The sequence below is a fragment of the Dermacentor silvarum genome, chromosome 6 (genome assembly GCF_013339745.2).
Source record: "Dermacentor silvarum isolate Dsil-2018 chromosome 6, BIME_Dsil_1.4, whole genome shotgun sequence".
Taxonomy (NCBI): Eukaryota; Metazoa; Arthropoda; class Arachnida; order Ixodida; family Ixodidae; genus Dermacentor; species Dermacentor silvarum.
The window spans coordinates 96,407,607-96,427,118 of NC_051159.1; the positions used below are offsets into that span (position 1 = coordinate 96,407,607).

A 19,512-nucleotide genomic window follows, 5' to 3' on the forward strand; every position below is an offset into this window, starting at 1 on the left:
TGCATCTCAACAATTCGTGTACACGAAATGGATGAAGAGGTCAAGAAAGTTGGCAGCCAAGTACAAGGTAATTGAAAGTGTAAGTAGACAACCAGGAGTCTTAAAAAAAAAAAAAAAAAAAAACAACGTGAGAGAAACAGAGATCGCAAATTGGATGCGAAGATTGGCAACAAAAAAGAACGGAGGTTCGCAAAAATGGTGAGAAAGAAATCAGGAGGGAAAATCTGTATGATTAGGCAAAGGGGAATGCCCTGCTAATTGAGGTCCGAGCTGTCTGCCTGAGGACGAAGACATACCGGAGCAAATATACGCCACAGGATGAAGCGAGTTTCTAAAAACAAAAAAACAAAAACAAAAAAAAACGTCCGCAAACGACGGTATGAAATGGAACGCCAAGAACGCCAGCGAGATGCGTAGGGAGTGTCACCTTCCGGCAGTGTTGGGATTCAAGGAAGATTAACTGGTCAGCACTCGAGATAAGTAAGAGACAATTAGTATTGCTGGAAGAAAAGCAGGCGAGAGATTGATAGAACTGGAGTCATTGCAAGGGTAGGTAAAGGTGCAGTATTGTGGTAGAGGTTTTAAATACAAAAGATCTCGATCAGATAGGCAAAAAAGCTTTAGATAGCGATAGATATAGTTAAACTTGATTAAAAGAAGCAGGCCAAGGGACTATTTGCCACCGCCCCATTTCAATGGGGATGCCAATAAACATAATCATCACGCATTTGGAGACCGTCCAGATCATGGCCCTTGCTCTATGGTCCACGCTCCTGTTGTCCGTTTGGATAACAAATGCAGATCTTGAAGGCTATGCTTTTGCTCGTAGCATGCGGCGAAAGTGATTGCGGGAGCCGGAACCACGTCTTAGACAAAGAAAAGACGCAAAAAAACATCTCAGTTCATTCAGTACCGTGTAGAGATATAGGTAGTGTTCAAATTCACGACCCTAAAGGTGGCGCATTTTGCAATTGTGGCGCATTTTGCAACTGAAAAGCGGATCTTAAAGGCAATGCTTTTGCTGGTTGAATGTGGCAGAAATAATCTTGATAGCCGAAAACACGTCATAGACATCGAGATTTGGCACCTGCTGTACAGTAATTTGAAAATAACGCCCTGCCAACTTGCGAAAAATATTATGACGCTGTTCATGGTCTCTGAGGTTGAACCAATGTAGATTGGACGGCACGCGGACCGGTAAATCACTGAGGCCATGCGCGTCGCTTGCATCATTTGTTGCTTTCTCAAAAGAGGGCAGTACCTAACCTATGTCCGGTTAGGCTGGCAACGCGGATACGCACGTGTTTCCGGTCGCGAATCATTTTCCCGCCAAGTTTCACAGCTGACGGCGCTGTTCCGCGGTGCTTTTGTGGTTGCCTGTTTTACGGTGAACTTGAACAAGCGCATCTACAAGAAATACCGTGCGCTTTTTCGTGCGATGAGCGAATCCATATCATCTTTAGTCCTTTCGGACATTCAGGCAGCATGCAGCACACTCGGAGGATGGGATGAAGGCAAATACTACAAGGAACCTGATTGCATAGGTACGCGGCTCTCGCGGCTGTTTTTTTTTTCCGCAAATGCTGTTTTTTCTTGTATTTTGACTTTTTGCTACTGCGTTCGTGTTGTCGCACAATGCTGTTGTTTTCGTAGAAAGCCTGAAGGACCTCCTGAGGTATCTGAGGCGTGATGACGAGTCCCATGAGATCCGGCGCATCTTGGGCCGCATTCAAGTTCTGAAAACAGATCTACTGCCCCTGCTCAAGTTTTATCCTGACGATGACAGCCTGTTTGATGTCATCATAAGGTGCGGAAGTGAGCTTTGTCCTAGTGACACCTCCTGTTTGTGTTTCTTTAGTGTGCAAACACATTGAACGCAACACACAGTCACACACACACACACAAAAAAAAGAGAAACTAAGTGCTTTGCTTTCCGTGTCTGCTATTACTGTGAGGCTGAAGTTATTATAACAATACATGAAAGGGTCGAAATATTGGCGAAGGTTAATTAACCTATCTGCTTACCCCTGGCACTTTCCTGAATGCAGCTTTTAGTAAATACACGCGAGAGGCACAAGTATATCATGCGTTTGTCCACTATCGTTTCTTTTTTTTTTTTTAATTTGTATACAGTGCACTCCACATATTTAACAATACCGCGTATAACGATGTGTCGTTAATAACGATGAGACGTTTCAATGACTTAAAATTGTGCATCGGCTCTGCGCAAAAATAAACCACGAGTAATGACGGGATTGTGACCTCATGTTTCATACAGCGCTCAAATTTTGACCTTGGATAAGTTGTTCTTTTGGAAAAATCGGGCATCGAAGGAGCCATCGCTGATGGTTCTCTAACTTTGTTCCGCGATTTAGTGGGGGATTTCCTACGGACTAAAAGACAGCTGTTTGAGTGCGCGAATCAGCAAAATGTATTCTATATATGTAATCGTCAAGGTCTACCGGCCGTAGAAACAAGCATAGCTTCATATTATGTTTGCTTGCTGAATGCCTGGCACACAATTTTACATAACTGCCCTTTTAAACTTTAACATCAAGATTATTTTTCATTTATTATATTGTTTTCTATGGGGTTATTTTGACACTGCTACAAATAGTAATGACCAGTTCAAAATAGTGCATTCCCCCAGCACTGCGCTTTGCTGTGGACATGGAAAAAGAGCACCATTGTCAGTTGGCTGCATTAATATTCCTGGGAAGCACTTTCGATAGCCATTGACATTTAACAAATTAATAGCAGGCTACAATGATAGGGTCATTTGTTTATATCCTTATCAGTGGAATGCATTGTGCTTGCTCTCAATAATTTACTGTGTGGCCAGATGTGGTTGGTCAACTGTGTAAACACTGCTTTTCACAGTTCAGTGTTCTCACCTTTGAAACACTTGTGCAACGTTTCATTGTTTGTACGACACTCAATGGGGACGATCGTTTTCTTTTTGCCCAGACTGAAATTTGTGTGAGTGCTGGCACATCTTTGTGAAACAGCGAAGCAATTTGTAAAATAAGATTGCGAAGAAGCCAGTGGTCTTGCAGCCACGGCCTGTATCCTGAAAATTAAATGTGCTGTTGCCATGCCTGCACTGTGCCCTAATTACAGATAGCCAGTAGCGCACCCAGGATCTTTGCCAGGGGGGGGTTGACAGTTTGCTAATACCACCTAAACAGCACTAATTTCGATTTCTTCACGGGAAATTGCCAAAAAAATGCGCTTTTTGTGAGTGTGCAGACGATTGCGCGTCTTACATCTTAGTTGCAGTGCTCAAATGCGTAAGGAAAGAAAAGGGGTTAAACAAAAGCTGGGGTTAAGTCGGCCTCAGGGGGGGGGGGTTCCAATCCCCGAATCCCCCCCTGTCGGTGCGCCACTGCAGATAGCATAAGCATACCTGCCAACCTGTGAACTTTAACATTAGTAAGAAATCCTGCTGACAGAGGGGAGCCCGATTTGTTATGAACTTTGCCTTGAGTACCCACTTTCTGTGGCACACATACTCACTTTATTAACGATGATTTAGCTTTACGCGCAGCACAGAAGCAGTACCAAACTTGGCATAGCAAGAACTGACAAGCAACATATATTGTAATGACCCATTTTTCAACACCTTTAAGCTTTTCAGTGACTTCAATTTATTTCTGTAAAATATGATTTAACAAATCTGTAGAATGGGCCCCAGTTCGTGAATTTTACGATAAATTCTACATAGTTAGCTGGTATGCGTAACTGAGCCAGTGCATTTTTTTGCAACTCCCACTTTTAGAAGACATTTACAGTAAGGTGTGCGTTACAGTTAATACTGTTGTGCACATTTGACTGTGCATTTTGGCACTGGATCAACTAAAAAAGTTAGTAGCTAAATTCTTCCATTAAATGACATTGAAGATAAGCTGAACCTCATGCATACTGTGTGTCTTATTTTACTAGGTTGCTGGTGGACCTCATGAATCCTGCCATATTACTGTACAAGGAGGAGCTTCCAGTCGAGAAGTTTGCCAGGAACAACTACTTGGAAATTGTATCTCATCTTCAGTCATACAAGCTGGCTTTTACAGATTCGAAAGTGTGGATTGCCATCACCAAAAAGCTTGAGTCACTTTTACACAAAGTATGGCCATTTATCATGTCTCTTGTCTAATTAAAATATTTTTGCTAGTACCGACCAAATATCTGGTTAGTTATTTTTGTGTGAGAAAAAAAGTGACTGATTGCCTTCATTTTTTTTTTCAACCGACACCTGAGCTGGGGAAGAACTTGCAGGAAATGGCAATTGTTTAATTTTCACAACTTAAGGTTCTTTAATCTGCGATGAAATCACATTGCATGGTCCACAAAGTGAGTGACCGATAAAGTGAGGTGAAAGAAACTCCTAAAGCCAGCAAAATTGGCATGATTTTTGTGTGTACTAAAAATAAAATTTGTGCAGTCTTGAATCATGGGGTGTGTGGCGGTTGTTTGCTGAGGTGCATACGTAGAGTCTTCTTATAGGTGCCCTTTGGTAAAAGGCATATGGCCATTATAAAACCTATATGTTGATATTTTTCAATTTTCCATCTTCTATGTTCATGCGGTTGTACATCCAATTTGATTATGGAAAAATGACAAAGCTTTTTAGAATAGCACAACATAGAACGTTTTGGGGCTTGTAGTGAATTATCTACTTATGTTATCCATACTTATGGCCATACTTATGGCCATACTTATGTTATGTTATCTTTTGTAACCTGTCCTTTGCAAGAGATCTGAACATTGTTGTAATATTCTTAGTCTCATCGCAAAGCTTCTGTTGATAAATAACACAAATTTTGGTGTTCTTTCTTCTAGAATTGGGAGACTCGACAGGAAGAAGACAAGGACATGATTGAGCGCATCCTTGTCCTGGTCAGGAACATTCTTCACGTGCCCGCCAACCCATCTGAAGAAAAGCGCACTGATGATGATGTCAATGTACATGACCAAGTTCTTTGGTATGCACTCCCCTTCACATGCTTGTGTTTTGCTCCAAACAAAAATAAGGAATATTGTAGATGAATAATTACAAACTGGAAGTGTTTTATGATGACAAAAACGACTGAAAATAATTAGTTTTGTTAGTGAGTGAGAACTGGTACCCTTTCATTGCCGGTGCAGTTTTATTTTAGTGAATGAGAAATTGTTTTGGAGCTTGCCTTAATCTCAACATTTCAGTTCCCTGCATAAATTCAGTTATCTTAAAGGCATCTCAAGTGGCTCATTGGAGCCCCTTGATTTTGAGATTTCAAACCGTGTGTGTTGTAGCTAGAGAATGGCTTATCATGAGGCAGAAGGCAAACATTTATAGAGCCGCTCATAATCTCACAGCCTCAAGCAGATTCTTTGAGGGGAAGGAGTCGTTATGTTTCTTTCCGTTTACATTACTTCTGAGATGGTGATATTTCTGAAAACCTGACTACACACGTGACGGGAGGAGGACAAATTTTTCACCTGCCACTGTAGCTTAGAGGCTATGGCAGTGCTCAGCTCGAGGTCGCAGGTTCAATCCTGGCCATGGCGGCCACATTTTGTTAGGGGCGAAATGCAATAATGCTTGCGTACTTAAATTTCAGTATAGTATGTAAAAGAACCCCAAGTGGTCAAAATGAATCTCGAGTCCCTTACTGCATTGTACCTCATAGCGATATTGTGTTTTGGCATGTAAAACCCCAGAATTCGAGGACATAGTATTTCACAAGTGAGATTTGACATAAACACTGAGAAGCCGAGAGTATGTCACTTGACACCCATTGTGCTAGAACCGCGTACACAATGTGTCTCGGTTGCACCTTAATATACACAACTTTTCCTTTCCCAACAGTGTGTAGCTTGTAATTTCTATAGGCTATGAAGTTGTAACTAGCATAACTTATACAACTGGGGCTATCAACAGCGGCTGAACAAGGGATGTCCCTACAGCCAACATTTAGACAACGTAATTTTTCGAAGCATTGGCTCCAGGCCCTGACGAAGTGCCTGTCAAAATGTTGACTGCAGGGAAATCCCTAGTTCACCCACTGTTGATCATTCTAAGTTCTCATCCTAATGTGAACCTCTGTCTTGTTTCAATTACACAACTGGGGCCATTCAGGCTGAACCTAAATATTTGAAATTATGGCCTGTATTGAGCACCAGAAGCGTCTCTATGAAAATCACATGTGAATCTATAGGAACACATATAAAAATATTATGAATTGACGTAAGCACGGTGTCATGCCTTTGTAAAGTGGAGTTCCTCTTGTTACATTCACCTTGCTAATACTGTCTTGAGTGAATGTGGTTGGTTTCCTTTAATTGCAGGAGACTTGTTTCTAAAGTGTTTGAAACTTCGTGGAGAATAACCTGCTTGGATTAATACAATTAAAGCCTAGCGTCACGGCCAGTTATTGAAAATTTAAGTTGTGAGATGGGGGCATGATAACTGCACAGGATATTCTTGCTCATAAAATTTAATTGATAGTTTTATACTGTCATGCCTATGGCACTTCGTTTATGCTCCGATGCCCTCTTTATAAGTATTTACGACTGGCGGTCACAGGTGCACTGCACATTTTCTGGGCTCTGGGAGCCTTGATTAGTGATCAGCGAATGTGTTCTCTGTGCTTGCACTGTACAGACTCTGTGGGTGTGCAGTGCTATTCTTGCATGCAGTTCCTAGGTGGCCGGTTATCATGCATTGGCATACTATGCACTACCTCACCTTTGCAATACTGTTTGCACAAGGACTACCAGTGCATACTTTAGATTGAGTGCCAACTGCATACAAGTGGTGCTTTGGTCCACTGCCCCCAAATTTTTGGTTCACATGTCTTCAATGCAAATCCTTCAAAGCTGCTGCCAATTGCGATGGGAAAGGGGTGTCAGAAATAGACAGAGATGTAAATCAGACTTTTACATTCGTACATATTTAATCAAATTATGTCTATATTGAACTTCCTTTCATTTTTATTTCATGTTTTTAAATTCAGTATTGAATTCAGGCTGAACTGTGGTTAATTATGACTTACAAAGCCAGTTCTTATTTTTGGGCCTTTTTGGAGGAAGCATAGAGCCAACATTGGTTCGTTAAATTGTGATGCATTATTGCTATATCTGACAACTATTTTCTTACACTCGCTGTACCTTTTCTGAAACGAAAAACAGAAGCATTTACTTTCCCACACATAAAAGTGTTATGAAATGTTGCGTGGCCCTGCACCATGTAGTGGTATTGTGACAGCTCTTTGTTAATTAACAATTAACCCTTGAACTTCTAGGATTTTGGTATTGGGAGGGGGGGGGGGAGAAAGGAAATAAAATGGTGGGTATGTTCGCAACTGGGGCAACAGTATTATTGGGCAATAATAGGTACTTATCAATGCTCATTAGTCAACACTACTATACAATGAGTGTTCGAATAGTGAAATTTATGAATTGAATGGAATACTGATATTCGATGAAAATTACTCCCAAATATCAAATCAAATATTTAATATTTATTCAATTCAGAGGCAATATTAATATAAAGTTAGCACAATTTCCATTTGGTAAAAACCAATCAGGCATGTATACACCGATGCATACTATTCACAATTAGATGTCTGAATAACTGAAGAGCTTGCAAATGATAAACAACTCCCTTCAGTTGTCGGGGACACCAAGTTAATGACAGTTATGAAACAAGAAAACAGCATGTTAACAAATGCACATATAGTGTTGTGTTCGCTGAAGGATAGAGGTGGGATAATATAGGGCTGCCCATTGTTGATAATATAGCGCTGCTCAAACACTTTTTATTGAAGTGGAGAAAATCATTTGAAGTGAAAATAGGCGTTTTCAGAAACACTTTGCCACAAAAAGTACTTCAATGCGTTCAGCAGAAGCGGAGTTATTGGCAATCAAACATGACCTCCACTGCTCCCGTTCCTTCTTCAATGCCTTGCACTGCGAAGGCTACGGCAGAGTGGGGCATGGCCATAATTCTCCAGAGCACCTTCTAAATGTCACCTTGGTGCGCAGTTCAAATTTCATTTTGGATGGTAACGTAGATGCCACAACTTCACATTTTGGTGCCTGCGACGCGCTAAATGTAAGCCAAACATGGTTGTCCTCAGTGAGCCGCAGTGTGCTTAGCCATTGGACCCGTGGTGGCACCCTGCGGCAGACACAGTATCTGTGTTACGTAGCTGACTGCAGCTATCAATGGCAGCCGCGTATAAGAATCCGCTTTATTACGACCTAAATCATCCAGGAAAGAGTGAGGAACATGGCTTCTGTTCAAAAGAGAGCGTTTGAGAGAAAGGTGACTTCGCGCTCCGCTTGCAAGCTCCACGTACTGCGTACGACAGCACAACTTGGCTAAGATGTTCACAGTGGCGCATGCTACCCGCGGGCACCAAGCCCGAGGGGTGGTTCAGGGTAGAGCACTGCACGGGCCTGATTTTTCGGCCCGAGCTCGACCCGGGCCCGCTTTACGAGGCCCGAGCCCAGCCCGGGCCCGTAATACAAAGCCCGAGCCCGGCCCGGGCCCAGGCGTACATGACCGAGACCAGCCCGGGCCCTGCCCGGGCCCGCGGTTCCAAGCCCGACCCAGGCCCGTGTTACTGAGCCCGGGCCCGGCCCAAGCCCGGGCGGTCATTACTAAGCCTAGTTAGGGCCCGCGTGCGCATGACCAGGCCCGGCCTGTAAGAAAAAAAATTCTTTTTTGTTTTACTTACAGATTGTACCGTATAAGTCAGCCTCACTTTCTTGAGGTTTAATCAGCTGCAGTATAAGCAAAAAAAAAAGGCCGAAATCTTTGTTTCTCCCACGGGAACATCAGTAATCCGGCCCATTGCCTGTGCTACTATTTTTCTGGTGGTGCGCATGCACTTACCTTGATTTGTACGATATGGTTCTATGATGTCATTTAGCGTACAAATATACATGGCATTTCATTTTAGCTGAACCAAATTTTTAAAGATTGCCCGTGGCAGATAGCACAGTTATAATCCTTGATCTAAACTACTCGATGAGGCGGCCATTACTTCCACGAGAAATCAAAACGCCTAATTGAAGAATTAACATAATTACGCTAATTAACGTTTTAATTAATTACTTTATGGCACATCTTTTAATCTACGAATTATAGCCGCCGAGTTCGCAAGGCGTAACCACTTGGAACGAATTCTCAGGACTAAACCAGTTTCGAGATAATAATTTTCAAAGTGTCCGACGAAATCAATCAAATCAAATGAATTTATTGTACAATTTATATGCTGGACGGTCATTTTGGACTAAAAGCTACATATGTAGCTTGACGTAACCCAAAAGAACAGGCAAGGCGATAGTACAGCAAACAGTGTGCACACATGTACAATAATTCGCATATATTTTCAGCTGTCGCTGGAATTCTTCATAGACGAAATAGCTATGAACGGAAAGACAAAGAATTTTTGCGTCATGGCGAGTTAACAGAATTGGAAAAAGTTTTAACAGAATGCATTTTAAACAACACTACAATAACAATACTACCTATACAAAACAACGCAATACCAGCTATACAACATAGCATGAGACTGAATTTTACAAGATCAACATTTGCTAAGAAAACGAAACAGGATTTACATTATATACTCAGAACCATACACAAAGGCAGAATAATAATCACATCAGATACATTACAAGCGACTAAAGTGTCAGCTGAGTTCTTTCTTACTGAAATTACCGCCATTTTTGTATCTGTTCAAAGTGAATGGTAGGTAATGTATTAACGACTGATGCTTATAGAGTGTTCTGAAGTATGGAATTGACCATATCTCAGGATTTCTTGTGTTCGCATTAATGTGACGACGCTCTAAGGAGGCTAATTGTTTTACGTAAGTTCCAAGCTAATTCTGACATGGATGGCCTAATGCATGGTCAAAACGCCTTATTGAATATTTACATAATTACGCAAATTAACTTTTTAAATAATTATTTTACGGCACATCTTTCAATCTACGAACTATAGCCGCTGAGTTCGCAAGGCGTATCCACTTGGAACAAATTCTCAGGACTGAACCAGTTTCGAGATATTAATTTTCAAAGTGTCCGACGAAATGCATGGGCGTTCCAGTTAACTTCTTGAGGAAAATGCTGTTTTATGCATTGAAGCACTAAAGTAACTGCCCTTAGCGCTAAAATAATGCCATAGTATCGACACTGGTAATAGTGCGATCGCAAAAGCGGTAACATGGAAATGGTTTGAGGAGTGATTGTTTGTATAATTTATTTTTCCTTACGCGGAAACAATGTTCGTTTTTGTGGAAGAGAAAAAAAAAATTTGCGTAGTTTGTACTGGCGGCGCAATGCTAAAGAGACAGCGGATATGATGTGCACCTAGCTAGTCCGAGCTTTTTGGCTAGACTAAGCACTACCAAGTCATCCCCAGCATTTCCCAGAATTTATTTATTATTGATTGATTATCAATTAGCTATTGATTGGCTATAGATTGTCTATTGCAAGATATTGGCCACGTATTTGGGATAGGCTAAGCACTACCAAGTTATCCGAATTTATTTATTATTGATTGATTATCGATTAGCTATTGATTGGCTATCGATTGTCTATTGCAAGGTATTGGCCACGTATTTGCGCTAGGCTAAGCACTACCAAGTCATCCCCAGCATTTTCGGGCATTTATTGATTATTGATCGATTATCGACTAGCTATTGATTGGCTATCAATTGCCTATCGATAGGCAATTAGTCCCCACCATTCTTAGCTAGACTTATTCAGGCTCAGCTTCGCTAGTTCACAGGTGTATGTGCCATTGCGCTTGGACCCTTTCTGCACTGCTGCCAGGATTGGCCCACATTTTTGGATTCAGCGGACACATTAGGCGCAGCTGAAACAGCTTCGCTGTTAAAAATGAGAACATCTGTTTTACTATTTTCTTTGATAAGATATACAGTCAAGACAGCGGTGTGGATCTGAGAACAAACGGGGATAACTGATTTTCTAGTTGACATTAAGCGGGAAAAATGGAGCTGGGCAGGCCATGTAATGCATAGGATGGATAACCGATGGACCATTAGAGCTACAGAATGGATACCAAGAGAAGGGAAGCGCAGTCCAGCACGGCAGAAAACTCGGTGGGGTGATGAAGTTAGGAAATTTGCAGGCGCAAATTGGAATCAGCTAGCGCAAGACAGGGTTAATTGGAGATCGCAGGGAGAGGCCTTCGTCCTGCAATGGACATAAATATAGGCTGATGATGATGATGACAGTCATCTTCCACGTGCCACTTCAGCTTGGCACAGAATGCATTGAACCATGCAATGCATAACGGTCGCGTGTGCTCGAAGGCCTACTTAGGCCCTTCAATGAGCGGGCCCGGGTCCATGGCTTCAAGCCCGAGTCCAGCCAGGGCCTGTGGCCTCAAGCCCGAGCCCGGCCCGAGCCCGCGGCTTTAAGCCCGGGCCCGGCCCGAGCCCGCCGACAAACGCTTTGGACGGCCCGGGCCCGTGTAGTGCTCTAGTTAAGGGCCCCTTTAAAAGGATGCAGACATGGTTAGACTGAGCATATAATAAATCGGAACAAATTCGTATGTGGGCTGCTTAGGAAAAAGCCATTCTTGTTGAATGACTGGAAATTATTAAATGAAAGTTAGCTGCCCCATGTGCTCTTTCAGAAACTAGTGCCCCTGCACAACAACTGCAGCTATCCTGCAGCAGAATCATTCGGAACAGTCCTCACATCCATAGTTCTGTCTCCCTCGAGACTCCGATAAATGTTTCTGTCTCGTAATTCCTTATAAATTTGAAAGAAACAAATTTTTGACCACTACAAATAGTAAATATTGAAATCGAACATGAATCGGTCAACAGATTTAAATGCAGAGACTATTGAATTCGAATTTGACGTTTTTAATATTTGCACCCCCTATACGTAAACTGTGGTGGCAGTGAAACATGAAAAACAGAAAGTGGGTGATCATTTGTAAAAATGCAATGTATGGCCTTACATTGGCGCTTTAATGTGGATTAAGTATGCTGGGAACTGTAATGTGCACATAATCGCAGTTTACATGAAAACATAAGAAAAAGTGGCAACAAAGTAAAACTTATGTTCAGCCATTGTGAGTCAAAAGTGAACAATAATACTGAAGAGAAAATTTGTTTTGGTGGCACTAAATATTCCCAATTAATGGAAATTTATTGTTTGATTGTTTCTTTGTTTTATTGACATACTGTGAACTGTTACACGAAAAACACTAAACTTGTTTAGATCCATAGATATAATGGTTAGTAGTCGATACATTTGTGAAGCACACTTAAAATACCCTGCATGCAGTGGCATGTCAACACAACAAATGCTACTATCATATAAAAAACATATCAGCATCTAGATTATAAAATTGTGGACTTTGTTTTCTTTCTAGGGCAATGCACCTTGCTCATATGGAAGATTTGTTACTTTATGTCACCAGCAGTGATGATGAAACGGACTACTGTTTTCATTGTTTGGAGATTTTGTCCCTCATGCTCCGAGAGCAGGTGAGCCACATTCTAATGTTCAGATTTGGGGGGAAGCTATTAGCCATGGCAAATAAGTTGCACCTAATGCAGCACTTTAAGATAACAGTATTGAATGCCAGCAGTGTCCATTCTATCGCTTTTTTTTGTTTAGTGACGTGCTGTCCACCAGCTTCTCTCAGATAGGCATTTGCTTGTGCATATGTTGGCATTGAAAATCAGTTGCCGTTTGCCTTGTGGGCCACGCACCTGACCCCTTGATTGCATGCTTGGTGCATACTTGGCCGGGTAGACTGTGCTTTGGTAACATAGGGAACAGCAGACATGCTCACTCATAAGTTGTTTAAGCATACTCTTGCTTGCAAAATTTCAGCAATCAAAAGACAAAAATTACAACTTCACAGGGACCATGCTTTAAAAAATGTAGATTGAACTCCGGAGATCTGCACTACTTTCAGCTCAGACACCTGTCACAGAGGCTCAGTGGCTATGGCATTATGCTGCTGAGTGTGAGGTTACAGCTTCCTTTCGTGGTCATGGTAACCACATCTCTATAGAGGTGAAATGCAAAAACACTCGTGCATTTATATTTAGGTGCAAAATTAAACCAGAGACCTCCACCACAGCGTCTTGTATTCAGTGCATACCTACCAATTCTCCTGAATTTTCCATGAAGTTTGCGAATTCGGGCTTGTTCTGTGTTGTTACGAATGCTTTGACATGTTTTACAAAAATAAATTCTGTTCACGAAAAAGTTTCGCTTGTTAGTCTCCGGCCATACATTTGCAAGTTTTGTGATTAAAGGACACTAGAGGGCTTCCTGCTTCGAAATAGACTAATGTATTCAGACACGTTCCTGAAGTAGGCTGAATTGGCAACAGCATAGTCACTAAAGAAGTCATTGTGATATACGGTAGAACCTTGTTAATACCATCCCGTTTTGTACAATTTCCCGGCGCCAACATTAACGTTCGAGAACACGAAAAATAACACAATGCAGTTAAAAAATTTTTTTTTTTGTAGCGCTTGGTTTTCCATGGGGCATAACGTCATAATGGAGCTAAAAATAAGCACGCAGGCCCGTTTCATAAAGATACCCAATGCAGTTACGCTTTTTTACCAGATAATGGGTTCCTAGAAAACACAATCTTTCAGCACCAACATTCAGTCCATAGGCAAACTGTAATCGTATGACACATTTTCTGGCCACTAGTTTCCATCTGAACAAGAAAAGACACGAGGCACATGCGATTTAGAGCAGTAGGCGACCACCACAGCATCTTCCCTGCAGTACTCACCTGCCTGTGTCACGTGAAAATGCCGTCACACACTCAGGTTTGGTTTCTGGCAGATCTCCTCACGGGTTGTCACACTCATCCACAACTATCGCCAATATTGCTATAAGCCGATATCGCCATATTGCGATAAACGTCTTCACCTATCTGTTTCAAAGGGTGTGTGGCGTAGTGCCGTTGGAAGCCTACTGCACATTCTTAATATGCGATAACCCAGACGCGCTGCCGTTGCCTGCTGAAAGTGGTGAGAAGTGAGTGTCACGCTTCACTTTGGTAGCATCGTATTCAGGCATCACCTGCCAGCTCAATTTTATTTCGGTTTTCTGCCGTCTCTTAAACCACTAAGCAATAGGAAAACGACAACATGCATCTCGGGCTGCTTGGGCCCCATCAGCTCAATGTACGTGAGCATGTCGTCTCGTGCCGCAACAGTTCGCACCGAGTGTGCACGTCAAAACTTTCCGCCATAATGCCCTGCTCGAAGAAGCTGCTGGCCCAGGCCGAATTTGAGGAGCACGAATGTAATCTTGCCGAGGTCGCAAAAACGACAATGCGTGTCTTGGGCCGCTCAAGCTTCACATTGCATAGATGTCAACTGCAGTTGAGTCTGCAGGATGTTTTAGAGGCGTCAAATTGTACATTTTCCCAGTTAGTACGCTTTATCTCGTGTATTTTTTTCAAAACGTATGGACGAGGTTCTGCTATATAAACAGTGGCCGCATGGCAATTTGTGCTGTTGCAGCTGCTGCTTGTATGCTGCAGGTAAAGGATAATAATTGTTAATGAAGTGCGAGCATATCCTACAAAAGGCGTGGGCTCAGGAAAGACTTAAAAAACTGCATGCTATTTTTCCTCCCCCTTCTTTCAGGTGTCATGACCACAGGATTATTACGATTTTTTAAAGTTCGCAGATTGGCATATATGCCAGTGTGTTTCTTAGGGACGTTAATTCCATTAATCAATCAATCGACCTGCCCATCGTAAGCAGTCAACAGCTGCCAGATAGCTTAGCTGCTCTCACCTGGTTGCTGATTTACAACTACTCTTGCACTGCGGCATGGTGTGGCTGTGGGAATGAGGGCTGCACTGCACTTCTTTACATAAAGGAGGCGTATAAGCCCTCACTTTTTTTTTTTCTATGGGATTATTCCGTCATGTTGAATTGTAAATTCTTCGGTTTTGTATTTCGGACGCATAAAAGATGCTAGAAACAAGCGCGAGCCAGCGACGCATCTTACCGTGATCATCAAACTTCGTCGGAACAGAGAAATGCACAGCTCGCCGCTGCCAAAATGCACGTGGAACGCGTTATGGCATTATGGCTATTTGAAGGTCATATCTCTCCTCTTTGTGATGGGTCCTAAATGGCGGCATTGCAGCAACGGAAAGTCGCGTGCTCCGTAGTACGATGGCACCTCCTGATTCTCTAATTTTCTCTAGAGTTGTAGTTGTAAATTGTCGGATTTTTTTCGACAGCATACTCGAAAAATGCAATTTTCTCAACTTCTGTGTCGCTTTTCTTTCTCCACATCAAAGAAGAATACCCATGAATTGCGAAAAAAAACTAACAGAAAATTTTAACCGGTCAACTGGTGCGGTGGGCGGCATATAGATTGAACGAAATTTATAATACTCTCTTCACAGTAGGAGAGACTAGAAGTTTTAAAGTTGAGCATGTTGAAAGGATCACTTTTCTGAAGGCACCTTGGACTAGGAGGACTGTAGTGTTGTATTAATTCGACCTGCGTGGGACATGGCATATAATTTCAGTGTGTTCGTAGTTCATGAAGTGTCTGAAGTGACACCAAGAGATACATCAAATTATACTATGTACTGGTTCATACTCTTTCAAACCTAGCAATTAATTTCACAGAAATATGATTGAGGGGAGGGGCAAGAAGGCACGTCTGTCTGCCCTCTCCTAGCGCACGCGTCTCTTCATTGCGTGCGTCCATGCATGGGCCATGCGCCATATCTTGGAGGTAATCTTGCCACGGCAAGCACAAAAGGCGAGCCAAGACGGTTGGTGCCTTGATGCGCATTAGGTTCCCACACATCTAGTGTTAGTGGTTGTGTAATCTGAAGTTTCCAAGACATGTTGCGAAGCGGTGCGCTCGCATTGTGACAGTGAGTTGGTGGTCATCTAGTGAGAATGCTTGCGTGAGTACATATGACACTGCTGTAACTACAAACCATACTTCGTGTAGTTGTCTCTTTGCTGTAGCCATCGATGCTCAGCCTTTCTGGCGAAACTGTGACTTTATTTATTTTTTTTGCTCAGAACGAATATCCGTATCTTTTTACACTTTTGTTTTTAATTTGTTGGCGCCGGCTATAGACACTAAGCGCGGTTAGCCACGGTGTCGTCCAGGTTTTACAGTGCCACGCGATGCAACACACGCAAATCTTGAATGCAGTCAGCCACATTGATGCATTGCTCTCTGTGTGATCTGCACCGCATGCGCTAGCACTCAAGTATCCCTGCACTTAAATTCTTGCATTGCACAGCATTTTGGCATGTGCGAATGGGTTTTATGAGTTATGCTTGCTGACAATATAAATTGGCGAAACTGTGTGACTGTAAGCAACTGTTCGGTGACTTGTGGTTTTTCGCCTTGTGACTTCTTTAAAGCAATGATTGTCAAGTTTTTGTGGTGGTTGTAACCAAAATAAATAACACCATTACAACTACATGTTGTTTGTAGCTCACTCATTGATGTTAAGGGTCTCACCTTTCCTCACTTTGCTTGTGTGCTCTTAAAAGTTGTCTGTCCATCTTAATGTACAATTTTCTTGCCCAATTCGTGTAAGCTATGGGTTTTCTATGTATGTGTTGATTTCTTTTTTTTATTTTTTTTTTGCAAGGTAACATGACCCTTGCTAGTCTAGAAAAAAGGAAAAAAAAAAAGAGCAACAGGAATATGTCTGTGGTTGCTTTTTTACTGAATTCACGATGGTTTTTGTAGCATTCATCCTTGACTTGGTCTTGTTCCTTTCAGTCCCCAGAAGTACTGGCAAGGGCTGAACAACCAAGGACTGCTGCTGAGAAAGATGAAGATATCCGGTAAAAATAGGCACGCTTGAGTGTGCAGCCGAATGCCTTCACAGCAAACATGATTACAGTATTGTTACATAATGAATGCACATTTTTAAATTAATGCGAAGTTGGTTTAATAGGCGTGGTAAAATTTTTAACAATTTTTTTTCTGCAGCCACCACTATGGTGCACTAAGATTTCGGCTAAAAACCAGCTACCGATAATAAAACATAGACATAAGCCATGGGAACAAGCTGAGATATTTTCTCACCTTGAAAACACTCATTCTAAATAGGGCTATGTGTGCAAGGAATCTGCCCCTTTGGCCACTTCAGCTTCCCCAAACGGTTTCAATACAGTCGAGTGTAACCTCAGAGGTCCAACAACCCTTTTCTTGAACTGGAACATAGATTTCATGGGAGAAAGGCTACACCTTCGCAGGGTCATACATGTGAGGATGACGAAAGGTGGCAACTTCCGTCCATCCACTGTCATCATTTGCTTCTCTGTGCCTGTTGTGCTTATTAGTGCCCTCCATGTGCCTTTCTTTTGAATTGTGTTCTGCAGCACTTCAATGTTCAGGGGTTTTCGATCCGCATTCCTGATTTGATAGAGCATGAATTTATTGTCTTGCCACATTCTTATCACGAACTGGAGAAAGTCCACAATTTTGTCTTTGCACGCAGAAGGCAGCCAGTGACATACCATTCTTCTTCGAAAGGAAAGCCCATGCCTCCACACGAAGCGCATTGTCCAGCCTCTGCTTGCCTTGAAGTTTCTAGCTGAGGTGGTCTGTTTTCTTCCAAGTCACTGACTGTCGTTCTGTATTACATTCGACTTCTGTTAACCCGACTCTGACAAGACAGACGAAATTGATCGAATTATTTGGCGGGTTGAAATAAGCAAGATGCAGATAAAAACAGCAAAACACACCACTGATTCATTTGGCAATAGTATTTGCCTGATTCCAACACACTTCCAAAACAAACGCACGCCCACTTTTTATGTGTCCAAAGTAGAAAACTAACATATAAATGACGTTAATGCTCCTAAACAAAGTACAAATCTAACGCGCACATGATTGGTTAGCAAGAAAGACAAGCAAGGGTTTAATATACCGGGTGTTCCAGTGAACACTTAAAATTTTTTTTTTTTTAAATTGCCTGTGGCAGGTTGCACAATTCTAGTCATGAGATGGTCTGCTCGAAGAAGCGGACATTATTTGCACAAAAAAATTTAAACGCATATTCGACTAATTCACAAAAATTCACTAATGAAGTGTTTAACTTCATTAGTGAATTATGACCTTGTGGCACATATTGCTATTTACAAATTGTTACAATTTACAAAGAATTCTCACAATAACATCAGTTTCAAGATATTAATTCCATAACTTTGCAGAGAAATGCATTGGTGTTCCAGTTACTTTTGTGCTTCAATGCATAAAATGACGTTTTGTTAAGAAAGTAAGTGGAACAATATAGTGCATTTTTACCCCAAGTTTGATGGCGCATATCTTGTAAATGGTGTCATCCACATTATTCTTTTCAAGTGGATATGCCTTGCAGTCTCACCCGCTAGAGTTTGTAAATTGCAGTGTGCCTTAGTAAGGTAATTAGTTAAAAGCTTCATCAGTAAATTTTTGTGAATTAATTGAATATGCATTCAATTTTTTGTGCAAGTAATGTCCGCCTCTTTGAGTAGACCAGCTCACGGACTAGAATTGTGCTATCTGCCACAGGCAATTACAGTTAAACCTGGATATAACGAAATTGACAAATTCCCGAAAAACTTCGTTATGAAGAGGATTTCGTTATATGCAGGTTCGGCACGAAAATTCGAAAAAGAAACGCTTACCATATTTACTCGATTGTAACGCGCCCTCAATTGTAACGCGCACCCATTTTCCGTTTTGGTCGAAGCACTCATCCTTGGAATGTCACACCAGGTACCGGATGCGTGGACGCGTGTCGTTTCGCACAAGCGGGAGGCATCGGAAACGAACAGCAAGCGTCACGATGACATCGTAGCGTCGTATAGTGTTACAGTAGAACTCCGCTGTTACGTTCCCGGGGGCTGCGTTTTCCCGGCTATTACGTCGTTTTCGGCCGGTCCCGGCACAGCTCCCATAGAACCCAATGCATTGGTAACCCCGCTGTTGCGTCGCAACTCTGGGACCGTTCCCGCATCATACATTGCGAACTGCCACTGCGCGCCGGCCCGAGCGGCCATTTTGACTTTTCATGTCGCTTGGCTTGGTGGCTTGACGATGACATTGGCCGCCCAAAGTGCCGGGGGCGACAACTATGACGTATTTTCGGTTTCCGCCAGCAAAAGTATGGTCCTTGAGATCCGTATTTGCTATATAAAGATGGTGTCTATGACGCGTTGTGTCGCTAAAATTGGTTTTGGATCATAGATATTCCGTATAAAGTCCAAGGGCGATATCGCAGTCGCCGCGCGCCGTATGCTGTATGTGCGAGTGAAAACGTGCGAGGGGAGCCGATGACCGTGTCTAAATCTCGCGCGCGCGAGAAAAGCAGGGAGGAAGCGCGCCTTCTTCCGTTGCGCTCGAGGCACCGGCGAGGGAGCGATGGGGGAGGGATAGCGGGGCGGCGTTGTACTGTATTCTGGCATCAACTGCGTACTGCGCGGCGCGCGGGCCGTATCTTGAAAG

General features: G+C 42.4%; 1 protein-coding gene across 1 annotated transcript in view; it reads left to right on the plus strand.

The window, feature by feature from the left end:
* The first annotated feature begins 1,326 nt into the window (after positions 1 to 1,326).
* The window catches only part of LOC119455719 (protein timeless homolog), a 317,713-nt gene continuing 299,527 nt past the window's right edge, over positions 1,327 to 19,512 (plus strand). The window contains exons 1-6 of the mRNA XM_037717145.2: positions 1,327 to 1,544; positions 1,654 to 1,807; positions 3,943 to 4,123; positions 4,840 to 4,982; positions 12,410 to 12,524; positions 16,798 to 16,862. Of these exons, the coding sequence (XP_037573073.1) occupies positions 1,439 to 1,544; positions 1,654 to 1,807; positions 3,943 to 4,123; positions 4,840 to 4,982; positions 12,410 to 12,524; positions 16,798 to 16,862 (764 nt within the window). The 5' untranslated portion in view covers positions 1,327 to 1,438. The remainder of the gene's footprint in view (positions 1,545 to 1,653; positions 1,808 to 3,942; positions 4,124 to 4,839; positions 4,983 to 12,409; positions 12,525 to 16,797; positions 16,863 to 19,512) is intronic.